The sequence below is a fragment of the Erpetoichthys calabaricus genome, chromosome 1, assembly GCF_900747795.2.
Source record: "Erpetoichthys calabaricus chromosome 1, fErpCal1.3, whole genome shotgun sequence".
Classification (NCBI taxonomy): Eukaryota; Metazoa; Chordata; class Cladistia; order Polypteriformes; family Polypteridae; genus Erpetoichthys; species Erpetoichthys calabaricus.
Genome location: NC_041394.2, coordinates 347,899,605 through 347,918,445, shown reverse-complemented (window position 1 = coordinate 347,918,445; position 18,841 = coordinate 347,899,605). Strand labels below are relative to the sequence as shown.

General features: G+C 39.4%; 2 protein-coding genes across 3 annotated transcripts in view; one reads left to right on the top strand and one right to left on the bottom strand.

Annotated features, from left to right (window-relative positions):
* Positions 1–18,841, bottom strand: part of LOC114668454 (zinc finger protein 883-like) — a 492,666-nt gene that overhangs the window by 47,235 nt on the left and 426,590 nt on the right. The window lies entirely within an intron of this gene.
* LOC114669347 (zinc finger protein OZF-like) overlaps positions 8,887–18,841 on the top strand; it is a 314,266-nt gene continuing 304,311 nt past the window's right edge. Inside the window, exon 1 of the mRNA XM_051926252.1 lies at positions 8,887–9,341. Within this exon, the coding sequence (XP_051782212.1) occupies positions 8,918–9,341 (424 nt within the window). The 5' untranslated portion in view covers positions 8,887–8,917. The remainder of the gene's footprint in view (positions 9,342–18,841) is intronic.

The following is an 18,841-nucleotide window of genomic DNA, read 5'->3' as shown; positions in this document are numbered from 1 at the left end:
ACATATGGATGCTGTTGCATAAAACAATGAAAACCCAAATAATGGCCAAGTCAAATCTAGAATGGGTTTGAAAGTTGATCTCATTTGTTCGGAGATGCCCTCTACACTGGATGTCATCCATCTTGATTATACAACATTATTAATCTGAGATTTTTTCACAAACATTTTGATATTGTTTGGTGTTATTCAGAATCAGTTTCTATTGCATTTTATTGAATCATGATTTGTTTTGCTTTAAAACTTGAGATTAAAATTCTTCTTAGCCAGCTCTACCAGTGTAGGACAAGGAACAGTTAAAGTGTTTGTTTATTTGTGGAGTATTCCTTTGAAATGTAGATGTATTTGTTATTGATATTAATTATGGCTTTTTATTTTTTTAGGATGTTGAAGCTGATAGTATTCAGTCTGACTGAAGTCAGTATGCTCTGAAAGTATTTATCATAAAGCATGAAGGAGCTCCTGATGCAGAACCAGCAGATATTGGTGTGGTTGTTGAGGGAATTGAAGCTGTTAATAACCTTGGTAACTTTGCAAAAGCGTGTGCCATATTACTAGGTGTTATATATTCACTTAATCTAAGTTACCCTAAAGAGCTAAGATATACTTTTGAAGTATTCCAAAAATTGTTTTTGGAATTGGATGGTCTGAAACTTAGTTCAAAGGTTTTTTCTGTAAAAAACAGGTTAATGTGCTAATGTTAATGCTTTATTTTTTGCACCCACTTTATTTACTGCAATAGTAGAAGAGCATATTGTTTTATATGTATGTATATATGACCATATATCAGACAAAAAAGTATTGTTTGCTGGATTTTTTTTCCACTTAGAGGCCCTACTGTACACAAGATTTTGTTGAGGTTATTAAGTTTACAGCTTCACAGTTAACCTTATTTTGTAAAAGTTACATACTGTGACTAGCAAACATTCAGAAGGAAATGAACAATTTGGATTGTAAAGTAAATTTCAGTGTTAATGAGCCCATAAGATGGCTGTAGGATTTTGCGAAGAGAAAATAAAGGTAAAATAAAATCTACATTGTAATTACTGTTATTTGTAAAGAAAAATATTGTAATAATGTTTTATACATTAAATTACAAAAACTATACTCTTGTGCTTTTTGTGCTTTTTTCCACTTTTATGACTTCTGTTTGAAAAGGTAAGAATATTGAGTTACGCTTACTCAAAAAAATTATGGCAATCGATTGCGTAAACCTTTTTAAGTTTATTCCAATTAAAATCTTGTGTTACTTATACATAAACCATTTGAGTAGGGTTAAATTATGAACACTAGTTGTTTCAACTTAAAAAAGTAATAATTTTGTAATAGAAAATGTTAGTTAATCCAAAAAGTTTGTATCACATTTTTATTTTCACTCAACTCAAAAGGCAATGTTAAATTTACATTAATACCTTTGTAGGATTTACTTAAGTAGTGTTAGTTGAAAGAACTTAAAAAGGTGAATGCAATTGATTGCCATAATTTTTTTAAGTTTATCCAACAAGTTATTTTTTTCAGTGTATTTCATGTTATCTAAACACATGGTTTATTAGTTGTAATTAAAACTATTCATTACATAAAACTCAGGCATGCACAGCTGTCAGTCAAAAGTTTTATTTGAACTTCATTTACTTTAACATTAATAAAATACCATAATAAAAATACAAAACATACACTGACATAAAAGAGGTTACATAAAGTAACATATAACCTTCTTTATATTTTAACCCTTTCTAACAAAAAGCAGTTCTACTTCTTCTGTGCATCAGGGGCAGATCAGACGATCAGCATGAGAGGACTGCAGAATTCTTGTCTGTGCAGTTATGTTAAACATTAACAATTTACAGAGTGAAGAAACATTTAATACTGGCGCATCTCATTTAAGAATGTTGGATTTGAAATGGTCAATCAAGTTAAAAAAACTGTAAAATGACACCAGTAAAGAAGGAGTCAACAGGCAGCCATGAAGTAGCGCATGTTATTTGTAAAGCTTAATAGAAATTGTTACATTAACAGGGGTGGGCAAACTACGGCCCGCGGGCCACATCCGGCCCGTTGGTCTTTTTAATCCGACCCGCCGAAGACTGGTACAAAAATTGCCCAAATCAAATAATATCATAATTATGATTGCATTCATTTGACCTTGTCCTGTAATGCCTGGCATTTCACCAGGTGGCACGTTAGGCGCAGTGATATATTGACTTGATTTTGCGGAGCCCGGGTTACTCTCTGTTATTACTCTGCTACTGCTCTGAACCCATCTTCAACAATGCGTAGGCCAAAGAAAAGAAAAGTCGACAGTGAGTGTTTAATAAGGAATGGACAACTAAACACTTTTCCACTGAAGTCCGGTCAAAGGCTGTGTGTCTTATTTGCCAAGAAACCGTTTCGGTTTTAAAGGAATACAATATCAGCCGTCACTTTTCCACCAAGCGTGCTAATTACGCTAACAACCAGTCAACGCAAGAACGGACGGCTACCGCTCAGAGGTTGGCAGCTAGTTTGCAGGTTCAGCAGAACACCTTTATCCGACAAACTGCCATCCAAGAATCAAGCACGAAGGCAAGTTATGTGCTGGCATTCAAATTAGCAAAGACCAGCAAGCCTTTCTCCGAAGAGGAGTTTCTGAAAGAGTGCATGGTAGAGACAGCAGGTATCTTGTGTCCTGAGAGCAAGAAAAAAATTGAAAAAATGAGCTTATCACGCAGGACAGTGACTCGCCGTGCTAAGCTAATTGACGAAGACTTAGGTAGCAAGTTAAACAAAAAAGCGGAGTCATTTACATTATATTCCTTTGCACTGGACGAAAGTAATAACATAAAGGATACAGCTCAGCTTTTAATTTTTATCAGAAGGGTTAATGACAATTTTGAGATAACGGAGGAGTTTTTTTTGGCCATGGAATCCCTAAAGGGGAAAACGCTGGGAGAGGACTTGTATGACAGCGTGTCGGGGGTCATAAATAGGCACAAGCTACCTTGGAGTACGCTTGCCAACGTTACCACTGATGGATCGCCAAATCTGACTGGAAAAAACGTTGGGTTGCTCAAAAGAATCCAGGAGAGGGGTGAAGGAGGACAACCCTGAGCAGGAGGTAATTTTCTTACACTGCCTAATCCACCAGGAAGCACTGTGTAAATCCGTATTGCAGCTTGACTACGTAGTGAAGCCTGTTGTAAAACTCGTTAATTTGATTCGAGCGAGGGGACTTCAGCATCGTCAGTTTATTAGGTTTCATGAAGAAATTGAAGCTGATCACCAGGGGCCTCATGTATAAACGGTGTGTACGCACAGAAATGTTGCGTACTCCCGTCTCCACGCTCAAATCGCGATGTATAAAACCTAAACTTGGCATAAAGCCACGCACATTTCCATGGTACCTCATTCCTTGGCGTACGCAATTTCTCCGCTCGGTTTTGCAGACTGGCGGCACCCAGCGTCAAAGCAGTGCTACTGTTCCTGTGTGGTCACCCTTTCTTTCTTAGACCCACATTCCTGATGCGGCTTTATAAATACACTGAAATTAACTGCATATTGTTTATTAGTGTAATGTATCTGATTGTAATTAACCTGTAGCAATATAATGGTCCAGGGAATAGCCATAGCATTCCAAATACCATAACTGCTTTAGCGTTGTTACCCACACTGCATCTTCTTCTTCTTTCCCCCCTCCCCGTTAAGGGTTGCCACAGCAGATCATCTTTTTCCATATTACTCTCACTGCACCACTCGGAGTATTTATATCACTGTATCTGAGTGGGGAATCACAGCAGCAGCTGATCGGAAAGAGAATTATCGGTATACAGTTTCAAGTACATACTGTACCTCAGCCACAGCAAAACGTGTCAAAGCCTTTCCTGTACGGACCTCGCGTTTCAGAAACAGTTTCATCCCAAGAACTATAAACGCACTCAATCAGTCCATCAAGTGCTCCTTGTAGAACTGTTTGTACTTATAAGTACAATCACCTCATTGTAAACTTGCACTACAGTTATAATATTGCACAACCTGCGCTACTTTATAATGCGCGTATGATGACAATATCATTTTTAACATGAAATGCAGCAAAATATGTTGCTTATAGTATACAGATAAAACTAACTTTATTTATATAATCTGTATTGTTAATAATTAAACATGTGAGGACACGGTGCCGCAGCGCTAGCTAGTTCACGGGTAGCTCCTGCCTTGCGCTGTATTCATGCTGGTGCTGACGCGACACTGGAAGGATAGACGGATAGAATAATTAAACATGTACTACGAAGATATTTCAATGTTCCTTAAAAGTTTTGAAGAATCGGCGTTCTAAGCTTACAAATGGCTTCACGTTTATTACAGAGCAGATTGTGTGGCGATTGGGTATTTGGAGAAAGAAAAGTAAGGACAGGAATTGGAGGTTAGTACATTTGAAAGATGCAGTACTTCTGTAATAAATTATTTCATCGAAGGTTGCATATGGCGCAGCAAGCCTCTTGTATGAGATATGAACAATCACTGCGCCACCGTGTTCCCATGGTTAATAACATGCTTTCATTCCTATCATCATGAAAAAGATATCACGTATACATCTCAGTATTTTAATTATTCAGAGAGCTGTAATATCACGAATGTAATGAATTCTGTGTCCTGTCGGAGAAAGAGAAAGAACGGAAGCAGGTAGTGATTCACACACATAGAGCACATAGAAGATCAAACACAGAACAAAGCATTTAACGTGCTACTTGAGAAACTAGTAAATTAAATGATTTTAAGATGAAGTTTATGATGTTCTACTTTAATGACAAAATAAACTATGTGATTAAAGTTGAAATTTCAAGATTAAAGTTGATATTTCGTGCTTTTTTCACACCGTGTGCCTATTTTTTTTTTGTCTGTACCCTAATAAGCTTTCATATGACACTCAGACGGTGGGCTACGACTTGCCTTTTCACGCCGACTTTGATATGTGACAATTTCTTTTTTATTTCGGACACTGCACGACTTTGTGAACTTGAGCTTTCGAGTTTCTCTGACACTCTGTCACTCGATCAACTTCCTTTTGTTGATTATACCGCTGTTTAAACCAACAAATAGTACGTTTTTCCTTTGCCTCCACTTGGTGTTCGCTGAAATTCTTATTTTTTCCCCTGTGCTTTTCCCATTGTCTTTTCACAGAAGGCTATTTATATTGATTTGCATATTCAAAGAGGCATATTTCTGGGAGGAGTTGGGGCGGGACAGAAGGCGCATGCACGTGCGTTACTTCTCACACTGATCGGTATTTATGTAGTGGAAGAACGTGAAAGTTTGCGTACATACAGATTCCTGCATCTGGATTTTTCTGTGCGTACGCACATTCCCGCTTTTGTGCTTATGACATGTTATAGTGTGCATTATACATGAGGCCCCAGGACTTGCTTTACCACTCCAATGTCCACTGGTTAAGTTTAGGGAAAATATGTCGACAAGTGTGGGAGCTCAAACAGGAGATTATCTCATTTTTGGAGCTACTTGAGAAAGCTGACGATTTTCCTGAGCTGAGTGACACAGACTGGCTTTGTGATTTAGCTTTTGCTGTGGACATACTGACTCACGTGAATGAAATGAACGTGAAGGTACAATGGAAAGACCAGTTTGTGCATGAACTGTACACAAACGTCAGAGCCTTCAAAACCAAGCTAGCTTTATTCTCAAAGCAAATGTCAAACAACTCATTCGCTCATTTCCCCACACTGGCTGTGCTGAAAGAGCCCCTCGACTAGTGAAAAAATATAGGAAATCACTGGACGACCAGCATGGAGATTGCTGCCGTCGGTTCTCTGATTTTGGAAAAATTTACAAGTCACGTCAGCTGGTGTCACGTCCCTTCGCACAGGACCCTGAAACGGCGCCACAGGAGTTGCAGTTGGAACTGATTGATCTCCAATGTGACACCTTCTTAAAGGAGAAGTTCAACTCTCTTAAACTGGATGAGTTTTATGCTTCATTAAGCTCAGCCAAATTTCCAAATATCATGAAGATGGTACAGAGGATGCTGGTGTTGTTTGGCTCTACGTATTTGTGTGAACAGACTTTTAGTGTGATGAACACCAACAAAGCACCCCGCAGATCCCAGTTGAGCGATGAACACCTCAGATCTGTTCTGAGAATTGCCACAACAAAACTAACACCAGACTTCGATGCATTGACAAAAAAAGGGTGATCAACAACACTGTTCCCACTAAAAGTGAAGGTAAATATTAACACTGTAATGCCTTTTTTATGTTTATGTTTTATATGTATGCATCTAGTGCTGGCCTGGCCCGTCAGTGAAATTTTAAAAGTCAAGGTGGCCCCTGAGCCAAAAGGTTTGCCCACCCCTACATTAGGAACTTATTACATTCTACCAAGTGGAAGAAAAGGTTTGGAACAAAAGTGAGCTCAGTACACTGAACAACTACTGCATTGTGACTTAATAGCTTACATGTCAAAGTAAGTGCCAACAGTGCAATATTTCAATACAGTTCTCTAAAGGATAGATGTCAATATTTATTTATTTATTTTCTACACTTTCTCTGATAAGTTTCTACATATATACCATCATTTCATTCTTCAGAGTCTGCAGTCTGGGTGACAGTTTGCCATCTTCCAAACCAAGCAGAAACTTTTGAAAGAATTCAGAAGTGTTTGTCAGCCCTTTGAGATAACTAAGATGTAGTGTGTGTGTGTGAGATTGAACATAACCACAAAGGCGTCGACAGATCTAAGAAGGGTCATTACAACTTCATTTTCAATGACAACAAAGCCCTTTTCAGACTGGTAGTGAATTAGACTGTTGGTGTTGTCACTGATGGCTGTCATAAGGGCCAGAGGTGCATTCATAAGCTCTGCCTTATTGATATTCTGAAAGAAATGAAAATGCAACCCTCTCACAATCAATAACTTGAAAGAATACACAATCACAAACATGACATTTAATGTCTAGAAGGTGTGATGGAAGATTGGTTATAAACTTCTATGTTTTTAACAATCCAGAGCAGTCCTGTCGCAGAACCACATGAAGTGCATGGAGAACAGTGGAATGTTTTGTGTGTCTATCATGTAATTCCTAAGGAGAACAGAATTGTAGTTAAAATTGCAGTTTATTGTATAAATTAAGTGTGTACAATGAACACCAGCTAAGATTGTCTAAGTTGAAAGTATAACAGAGTACACTGAACACAATAACAATTAGGTAGTCTTGGTTTTTCATTCGAACTGCATTCAATATATGGTGACTAAACCAAAACAACATGCCCTGTGTTGTGATCCAAACTGTGAGTTCACTGAGATATTCCACCATTAGTAGCAGCAAATCAAGGTGTGATCAATGCTGTAACCCTAAAATATCCGAAGCATTCTGTGGGCCAGGAAATGCACATGTAGTGAGATACAGTAAAGAGACAAGCAGCCAGTGATTTAGCACTTCACTCAAATTGAACAGCCTTCCAAACAGTAACTAAGGACAGACATACAAGTTTGCTAATTCCAAAGCTCAGATTTCACTGCTGTAACTTTGAAATTGATAGTGTAGTACCTGAGTGTCAAGGACTTTCAAGATGCCAGCCTAAGATTCTGAAATCTTTCCAGTTTTGGATGCCTTCTGCCTAAATAAGGTCATTAAGTGTGTGATGTGATGATCGAGTTCTTCATTGAGTTTGTCACGCAGGTTCTGGTTTGTGATTACACCCAAATAAACAGTAATATAGCAGCACTATATATCATCCATCCATTATCCAACCCGCTATAACCTAACTACAGGGTCACAGGGGTCTGCTGGAGCCAATCCCAGCCAACACAGGGCACAATGCACAAAACAAACCCCGGGCAGGGCGCCTGCCCACCACAAGGTGCGCACACACCCCCACACTAGGGACAATTTACAGTAGAATTGCCAATGCACCTAACCTGCATTTCTTTGGACTGTGGGAGGAAACCTGAGTACCCGGAGGAAGCCCACACAGACACGGGGAGAACATGCAAACTCCACGCAGGGAGGACCCGAGGAGCGAACCCGGTTCTCCTAACTGCGAGGTAGCAGCGCTACCCACTGCACCACCGTGCTGCCCTCACATCAATCAGCAACTTAATAATGGAGAAGGGATGGTCACAGTCTTGTGAATTTCCCCTTGGGATTAATAAAGCATCTATCTATCTATCTATCTATCTATCTATCTATCTATCTATCTATCTATCTATCTATCTATCTATCTATCTATCTATCTATCTATCTATCTATCTATCAGAACAATGCACTTGAAATCTTTTATTGAGAACAAGGTGGTTTTATTAAATCTGATAGCACAATCAAAAGTTATGATTGATTCAGTAGGTAAAGAGGGGACTGGTGGCTTTTAATGAATTGAAAAATTTGTCAAACCTACTGACTAAAATAGAAGTTACGCACCATCAGTTACACCTGTCAACCTAAGCTAACAAACCCCTTATTTCACTTGCTTGTCTTCTCCTGTAGCTTCTGCACATTTCAGCAAAGTTAAGTTCCTCTTTCATCTTCTTCCTTCTGTCAAATCTGTTTCTTAACACAGTCCTGTGCCCCTACTTGTATAAACATTCATCACCATAAACTGATAAGAAAATTCTGAGACCCCAGCTGTACTGTATGTTTAATTCAAGTTGTGAATACTGCTGACCCACAACTGTGTAAGATGGTCTTCTTGTTTCAGAGTCTCTCGGACCTTCACTCAACTCCCAAGATTGTTTCACATCTGATATTTTGAAATGAAGAGCACTGAGTTATTGTCAGCATGCTATGAACTGTCTAACTTTACATAAACCATAACATAAAGCTTGTTCTAAAATGACATTCAAGTGTCTTTTGACATAAGTGATCAAGTTTAATGAAGTTGATTCCTGTACTTTTCACAGAGAAAAAGAAAAAGCTGTTGTTTACTGGAACATCTCAATGGATGTGAAACAGGAGAGCTGTGACATGGACACAAATATCATGGAGAAAACTGTAAATATTAAGGAGGAGGACCATAAGTGGGAGTCCATCTATCTTCAACAGGAAAGTCTGAGCATCAAGGAGGAGGACAGTGAACTGCAGTCAATGGGCATTAAAGAAGAACCTGAAGAGACATCTGTCAGTATTGAGACACATAACCATACAAATCTGGACAGTGTAAAAGAAGAAAACCTTCATGATGGGTGTCAAGATGGAGTGGTGACAGGGTTAGACTCTTCTCAAAGCAGACACTGTTCATCTCCAGAGCCTTCTATCAATGTGAAGACTGAATCATTAGAGTCTGAACCAAAGAGAAATAAGAAAACTACATCTGTTAGGACTCAGAAAAATAAGCGACCAGCTACAAAGAAGCCTGGAAAAAGTAAGTGTAAAATAAAAATGTGTAAGATATAGGGTTGGAGTTAATGAACTTGAAAGGTTGGGTCTTGTGATTTTAATGAGAAACTTAGAAATAGAGTGAAAATACTTTATTTTATTTTGTATTTAAATGTAGTTTGAGATTTCATCTATTGTCATGTAAGGTTTAGCAATTTATTATTCTTCCATTATAGTGACTTTATGCAAAAGTCTTCAGCACGTCCTCAATAAAGAGTGCTACACAAATGTCCAAGAGCAAGACAAAGGTAGTGATCCCTCTGGAATTTCCTGGGTATCCATATTAATTCCTTTTAACAATGTGGTCTGATCTTCAACTAAGTTCCGATTACAGACAGCCTCAGTTGTCCTAAGCTAATAACTCACAAACAAATGGACGGCTTCTTTTCAGTCCTGAACACATCGTTTAAACATTCACAGTCCACTCCGTGACCCTCCTATCTTTACAGACTGGTTGACCCTTCTTTAACAGTAATGACCTCCACAAAACGTTTTGTAGCTACTGAACAGCAATGAATTTTAACCAATTCCTTCATCCAAACCTTTTAGTTACTTCATCCCTAATAGCTCTTTTCTGATCAGTTCTCTTTAGGTCAGGCCACAGCATCGCGTGTCTCTTATTGGCCATTAAAGAACATCAGTTACCGTATGTTTAACCCTTTCTGGTTTTGATTTCTTCCTGTGTTTGGGCTCATTGTCCTGCATCATCACTCAACTTTTGTTAAGCTTTTACTATCCTGATATTTTTCTGTCAGATTTCTTGATAATATTTTCAATTCAATGACCGTTGATCGTGTCAAGTATTCCAGGCCACGAAGAAACAAGCAGGCCAAACCATGATGCTCCCTTCTCCTTAATGATTTAGTATCAATGTGCGCTTTTGTTTACCTCCAAACATGGTGTTGCATGTTTTGAGCAAAGACTTCAACTTTTGTCTCATTCATTCACATAACATTTTCTGTTCTGGAACATCAAGATGATCTTTTACAAGTTTCAAGATGTGCAGTGATAGGTTAGCTAAATTGCATTGATTTCCTTGGTGTTGTCCTTCTGTAAACAACATTCTTATGCTTTTTTCCACATGGACACATGGACAGAGACTTTCTCAAGTCCCGTAGATTTCTGCAGGCCTTTTGCTCTGCCTGTCTGGGTTCCTATTCACCTCTGCTTTCATGCTGTGATCTTTGTGGGTTGCCCTTTCCAGTAGTGAGTTTCCTCCATTTTTGTAGACAGAATGACTTTCTATGTGTTGACGGCCACCCAGGTCTTCTGGAAATTCTTTTATCACATTTGCCAGCTTTACACATCTCTGCAGTTCTTCTAAGTTTCTTGTGATATCCTTTCAGAAGTTTCTGGATGAAACGTCAAACTTTTGGATTACACATTGAAGCACTGGATTGGAGAAACAACTTAGACTGACATGCTGACATCATTCTGTTATTATGAACTGAAAAAGTCTGTGTGTTCTGTGCTACTCTGAGCTACTTCTGTGTGAGTGTGCATTAAATATGACTTTTACTCCTAAACACTTTGGGTTTTTTGGTAGCTATTAAAGATCAGAGAAGCAGTTTAATAATTTTTAACATTTTTTTCTATTTACAAGAGTGTTTTTGTTTTGTTTTGTTATTCACACAACAGCAGGTGTTACTCCAGTCTTACTCCAACCTTTGGGTTTGTGGTGCAGATTGTGGAGAAAGCTTTTGTAGTAGCCGGCAAGTCAGTGTCGTAGCAGTAAACAGGCAAAAGTAATTGGAATTTCTTAGCAGAAAGAAGTTAAACATTTTACATATAATGCAGAATGGATTCAAAGTAATTAATAAAATCTCTGGAGTGGGTAAATAAAGAGGAAGAATGAAGCTGCAAAGGAAAAAAAAAGAACAACTGAATAAGTCATTTAAGATGAATAACCCCAATGCTAACAGTAGTGCATTTGAGAGCAACCGTTAGGAAAGTTATGAGGGTCTCTAAAAGACAGTTAAAGAGAAATATTGCAGCCAAAGACATTCTTTCAGTATTTTAGGAGTAAAAGAACAGTTAAGGACGAAGTGAAGTGCCTAATGAACAATAAAGGGGAATTATAATACACAGGTAGAGTTGTGGAGAGATCTTAGAAAGGCAGAAAGGCAGTCAGAATTTAAGACTTTATTGCACAGCATAGAAGACAATTGCAGAGCACATAAAGCCTGTCTCAGTTCATGAAGTGAGCCCTGAGTGTCCAGAGCGTCCAGAATATATTACAGTTTTTATATCAAAATGCCCCCTTTACAGACTATTTTCCCTAAATCTACTGTATGGAGGTTCCCATGATGTTTTCCCCACTCAGCACCTTTTCCCATAACAATCACCTGATGTTCCAGACCTTCTCATAACAAAATTCTTGCCTCTGAAGACATCCCCATAACAGTCTTCTTTCCATAACAATAATTTGGCTGGCAGGACATATTTGTCATCCGGCGATAAGCGTCTCCTGATTACCCCTTCCTTTATTCTTAAGGGCTAATTCTGGGCTGTTAAGGTCAATGGCCTTTCAGTTGTTAATCAACTCCCAACTTAACAATTAAGTTGAGGAACAATTAAATTGAGATCAGGGGGACCCAAAGATAAAAACTAACTGGACTGCCTAATTAATAATTCAATTGAATAAATGATTACTTGTTGCACTAGTGTCCTGTAAGGCTTAAGGTAACATAATAGGCGGCTTTGTCAGTGAGCGGTGGTGCACAACTTCACTGATAAGAGCTAAGCTGCAGACAACCTTGGCATTACACAGTGCTTCATGCTTGAGAGAACAGAAAAAAGACAAGCCTTTAAAAATTGCTTCTTTAAGCTCACTCATATGTACTACTATATCTTATTATGATTATCTATTATCACTAAGCTATATAAAGAAAAATTTAAAATGCTACTGTAAAATATATATGCATGTGTGCTAATACAGAAAGCTCATGAACGCAGACAGCAGTACCGTTAAGTCATGGCACGCAGCTGCATGCTGGTCTGACAGAGGACAACCTGCTCCTTACGTCACGGCACATGTTCAGGGAAAAGTCCCCTAGCACTAATATTATAGTACATTGTGTTTAATTTTATTGCCTAAGGTATTAATGAGCTCTAATGCTTCTAAATGACATTTAATTGCTTATATGTTTTATACGCTAGCTTAAAGTTTGCCTGCTTGCTTCCTCCCAGAACATGATGACCTCGACTCACAACTTGCCTGGCAGAAACTCAAAACAAGGCAAGTAAGAAGGACAGATAGGCAAGAGGCCTCTCTAACAAAATAAATGGTGTCCTTTAAAAGTTGTTTCAGGCCTAGACTTTTCATGGCTAAGAGCACAAAACTAATAATGCAGCGCATTGATCCTTGATCAAAATTCTCAACAGTAGTCAAATTTGAAATGCTCAAAACTTTCCATTTTATGTAAATTTCATGTCTGAAAAAGTGGATAACCTCTCAGTTGTAACAGGGACTACTAAGGAGGTACTGAGGGCTTTGGAAATTGTAGAGAGAGAAGTGCTGCTGACATTAAATTGGTTGAAATGAAACAAATCTCCAGGAACAGATGTTATTTATCCTCAAATGCTTACAGAGGTTACTAAATATATGTATAAAACTGTACACTGGGAAAATTGTTTATTGTTTATTGTATCCCGGCTGCAAAATTGAAGAAAATTGAACAGAGATGTTCACAGGTTTGAGTTCAAAATAGTACTGATTTTTTGGAGATAAGATGGTGGCTTTAAAGGTCGGAAAAGGAAATGACGTCATTGGGCCCAGGACCAGAAGTGACGTCATCTGGACCGGACATGACATCATCATTGGTACCGGAACCCTGCGGGATTTTCCATGAATGGTCTGCAAGAGATTGAGAGAGACAGTCAGTGCACCCTGCCGCCCCCTGATCTCATGTGGTGTTTCTATCATTTAGGCCCTTCAGCTGTCTCCCAATCGCACGTGTGTGACTATACAGGTGCTGGTCATAAAATTAGAATATCATGACAAAGTTGATTTATTTCAGTAATTCCATTCAAAAAGTGAAACTTGTATATTAGATTCATTCATTACACACAGACTGATGTATTTCAAATGTTTATTTCTTTTAATGTTGATGATTTTAACTGACAACTAATGAAAGTCCCAAATTCAGTATCTCGGAAAATTAGAATATTGTGAAAAGGTTCAATATTGAAGACACCTGGTGCCACACTCTAATCAGCTAATTAACTCAAAACACCTGCAAAAGCCTTTAAATGGTCTCTCAGTCTAGTTCTGCAGGCTACACAATCATGGAGAAGACTGCTGACTTGACAGTTGTCCAAAAGACGACCATTGACACCTTGTACAAGGAGGGCAAGACACAAAAGGTCATTGCTAAAGAGGCTGGCTGTTCACAGAGCTCTGTGTCCAAGCACATTGATAGAGAGGCGAAGGGAAGGACAACATGTGGTAGAAAAAAGTGTACAAGCAATAGGGATAACCGCACCCTGGAGAGGATTGTGAAACAAAACCCATTCAAATATGTGGGGGAGATTCACAAAGAGTGGACTGCAGCTGGAGTCAGTGCTTCAAGAACCACCACACACAGATGTATGCAAGACATGGGTTTCAGCTGTTGCATTGCTTGTGTCAAGCCACTCTTGAACAAGAGACAGCGTCAGAAGCGTCTCGCCTGGGCTAAAGACAAAAAGGACTGGACTGCTGCTTTCTGATGAAAGTAAATTTTGCATTTCCTTTGGAAATTAAGGTCCCAGAGTCTGGAGGAAGAGAGGAGAGGCACAGAATCCATGTTGCGTGAGGTCCAGTGTAAAGTTTCCGCAGTCAGTGATGGTTTGGGGTGCCATGTCATCTGCTGGTGTTGGTCCATTGTGTTTTCTGAGGTCCAAGGTCAACGCAGCCGTCTACCAGGAAGTTTTAGAGCACTTCATGCTTCCTGCTGCTGACGAACTTTATGGAGACGCAGATTTCATTTTCCAACAGGACCTGGCACCTGCACACAGTGCCAAAGCTACCAGTACCTGGTTTAAGGATCATGGTATCCCTGTTCTTGATTGGCCAGCAAACTTGCCTGACCTTAACCCCATAGAAAATCTATGGGGTATTGTGAAGAGGAAGATGCAATACGCCAGACCCAACAATTCAGAAGAGCTGAAGGCCACTATCAGAGCAACATGGGCTCTCATAACACCTGAGCAGTGCCACCGACTGATCGACTCCATGCCACGCCGCATTGCTGCAGTAATCCAGGCCAAAGGAGCCCCAACTAAATATTGAGTGCTGTACATGCTCATACTTTTCATGTTCATACCTTTCAGTTGGCCAACATTTCTAAAAATCCTTTTTTTGCATTGGTCTTAATTGATATTCTAATTTTCCGAGATACTGAATTTGGGACTTTCATTAGTTGTCAGTTATAATCATCAACATTAAAAGAAATAAACATTTGAAATACATCAGTCTGTGTGTAATGAATGAATCTAATATACAAGTTTCACTTTTTGAATGGAATTACTGAAATAAATCAACTTTGTCATGATATTCTCATTTTATGACCAGCACCTGTATATATATATATATAAATATATATATATGATTTGGATTAGAATAAAAATAACAAGGTGCATAAGCTTTAAGATGATGCCAAGGTAGGTGGATTTGGCAGATAATCGAGAATCTGTTAAATCATCACTGAGGGATTTGGATAGTACACAGGTTTGGGCAGATTTGTGGAAGGTGAAATTTAATTTAAGTAAATGCAAAGTATTACATGTAGGAAGTAAAAATGTTTGGTTTGTATACACAAAGGAAGGTCTGAAAATCGAGAGTACACCTTATGAGAAGGATTTCTGAGTTGTAGTGAAGTCGTCACCTCCGACTCCTAGAGAGTGTTCAGAAGTCATTAAGACGGCTAAGAGAATGTCAGGTTATTTAGCACCCTGATGTGTGGAGTACAAGTCACAGGAGGTTATGCAGAGGCTTTATAAACACACCAGAGGCCTCATCTGGAGTGCTGTGTGCAGTTTTAGTCTCCAGGCTACAAAACAGACCTAGCAGAGGCAGACAAAGTCCAGTGAAGTGTGACTAGATAGATAGATAGATAGATAGATAGATAGATAGATACTTTATTAATCCCAATGGGAAATTCACATTCGCTAATTTGAGGGATGTGGAGGTATGAGTTATCAGAAAAGTTTAAAAGAGTTCAAACTTTTCAGTTTAAGCAAATGGAGATTAAGAGGAGGCATGACTGAAGTAGTTAAAATCATGAAGTTAATTAAAGCAGTCGAGCTCTGCTTGGCTGTTAATTTAAAAAGAGTTCAACAGGAACAGGACGACACAGTAGGAAAAGTTAAGGGAAAATTTTAAATGAAAATTATTTTTCTTCACACATAGAACCACAGACCCATGGAATAAATTACCAGGTAGTGTGGAGAGAAGAACTTTAGGAACGAAAAGGATCAGATTGGCAAGCTTTGATGGGATGACTCGCCAGTTCTCATTAATTTTTTTGTAAAATTTCCAATTTCTGTTTAAACAAAGGATAATGACTTTGTAAGGCTCTCACTTTGTTAACTTAACTCCTCTGCACAAGAAGGGTGTCTCTGGCCATTAGACTCACAGTATATCAAGTCAACTCATGTACTCCTAATTTGAGAAACAGAATAATACAATTTGTTGATAAACACAAGGATTATAGAACTATGATAACTGATTGTTTGTTGACACAGAAGAAAGGACGTAGACAGACGAGACATAGAAGCATGTCACATAAGAGACAGTTTCCGTACTTACTATTTAGAGTTCTAATTTGTCTTAGCTCAGATAAACAGTTTTACGATGCCAGGGCTTTAAAGATGATTTCTGATGTTATGTGGAGTTGTTGTTCCACATTCAAGTGGAGGACTTTTCTCTCTTCAGAGTGCCCTCTTTTTCTTTGCTATCTGTTCCTTTGTTCATGGTGTGCTGTGATTCTGTCCTTCTCAACTCACTGTTAGGCACTTTGCTATTCCCTCTGCACCTCTCTGGCACAAGAGGGTAGGTACTGAAGTTCCCATCTTGTAATAATGGCTCTTTTTAAGTCTGGCCAGACTGCTCAGTGACTAGAACAGAGGTTGGGAAATAATGGCTCTTACAGTCAGTTCAGGACATCCATGTCCAAGACTCTATGGAGAGGAGTTTCTAGATAAAAGAAAGTCTGTGAACTGTTTGCTCTGCACAGTGTGCAGCAAATTGTCTGCTTTCAGACCAAAAAGAGAAAGCATTGTCTGCTTTTTGGTTCCCCAGAGAGAACATATCTTCAGTCTAAACTCCACCAAAAGAGACAGAAGAGGTGAATGCAGCTCCATTTAAATGAGGGTGAAGCCACTGGTGATTGGATTAAAGCCCCTTCTAGTTGCAGATCCAGGGCCTGCTTATAGGCTCGTTATTTTTTCCATCACAAACAGGCAGGTTCAGATGAATGTCAATTTGGGTGTTGTTTTGTTTGAAGGACACTCTGAAAAGCTGTCACCTCAACTCTGATTTGCACCTTTGTGTTTAGATGAAGTACTGAGCTGATAACTGGTATGAGCTGCGGTTCAGCCATTCATTCAGGATTACAGGGTGAGAGGTGCAGCTGACTTTCTGCATCCTTTTTAAATCTGCTGTCTTAACAGGTCTTGTTTGCCACTAAAAATCCTGTTAAAATGGCGATGGCCGCGTTGACCTGCACAGTCATGGAGTATCTGGTGTTGTGACATAAACACTTGATGTGTGGCCTGTGCAGCTCCCCCTCCTAGGCCTGGTGAGGCAGGTGGTCTGTGTGTCTCAGTGTCTGGAGATTTGTGCTGCTGACCAGGACTATAAAGTGTAATTGTGACATTGGTGACCAGTATTTTGATTATTTAAATTGTGGTTATTTGTGATGAGCAAGACAGTATTTTTCAAAGTTTTGTAGAAAAAAAAATGCTATAAATTAGTTTCAGTCTCTTACAACTTATTCTAGTCTCTTATTTTAAAATACTAGCACAGTGAAATGTCAGCCAGTCAGTCATTACCCAACCCGCTATATCCTAACACAGGGTCACGGGGGTCTGCTGGAGCCAATCACAGCCAACACAGGAACAAAAACAGGGCATGGCGCCAGCCTACCGCAGGAAACACACACACACACACACATCAAGCACACATTAGGGACAATTTAGGATCACTAATGCACCTAACCTTTATGTCTTTGGACTGTGGGAGGAAACCCAAGCAGACACGGGGAGAACATGCAAACTCCACGCAGGGAAGCGAATCCAGGTCTCCTAACTGCGAGGCAGCAGCGCTACCACTGTGCCAGCGTGCAATGTTCATTTAGTAAATTGTGCCCGATGGTGAAATGTTAATTCCTTGTGTTTTGATCACATCATGTATTTAGGACTCTCTGTTCACTGCATACGCTAGGCCTTACATCCATCTATTGCAGACAAAGAACAATCCGTGAATGGTCCTCACGCTCGTCTTGATCCATTCACGCAACATGTAGAGATTGAATTCCCTAACAGCAAGGCATGTACAGTGGCATACAAATGTTTGGGTACCCTGGGCAAAATTTCTGTTCCTGTGACCAGCTAAGTAAGTAAAAGATGACCTGATTTTCAAAAGGCATAAAGTTGAATATGACAAATTTCTTTAATATTTTAAGCAAGATTACTTTTTTATTTCCATTACGTAACTTTTTTTAAATAATGAAAAGGTAAAAGGGCATGAAGGAGAAGTGTGGGCACCTGCATGGTCCTTACTTAGTAACGCCCCATTTGGCACAAATCACAGCCAGTAAACACTTTTTTGGCCCGCTAAGAGTCTTTCAGTTCTTATTTGGGGGATTTTCACCCACTCATATTTACAAAAGGCTTCTGGTTCTGTGAGATTCTTGGGCCGTCTTGCATGCTTTGCTCTTTTGAGTTCTATCCACTGTGAAGTCCAGGGTGTGTACAGCCACCCTAACTCGACACAGACAGGCAGGACAGAAGTTTCTCCACACAGCACACCTTTATTTACAGGTGAGAAGAGCTTTCTTTGCTCCTCACAAGAGCACAATGTCTACAACACCAAGTACAGTCCTTTTCACCTCCACTCCTCCTCAAAGGCTTCATCCTTCTTCCTCCCTACTCTGGAAATTGAGTAGTGGTGAATGGCCCGTTTTATAGGGCACCCAGAAGGACTCCAGGAGACCAATGACCTTCTTCTGATGTGGTGGAAGTGCTGCTAAACATGGCCCTATAAACATCCAAGCACCTCCTGGCGGTGGCAATGGGCCCAGCAAGGTTGAGCTTCCATGCTGCAAACCTGTGGCCCCATTGCAAACCAAGGGGTCTGCCCACTATTGGTCTGGAGTAAACAGTTTCTGGAATAAGCCCTCTCCCCCTTTTTTTCTGTGCTGAAGGCTTCCCTGCTGTGAATGGGCCCGGCCATCTGTCACACCACAGATTGTCATTAATGTTCAGATCAAGGGACTGAGAGAG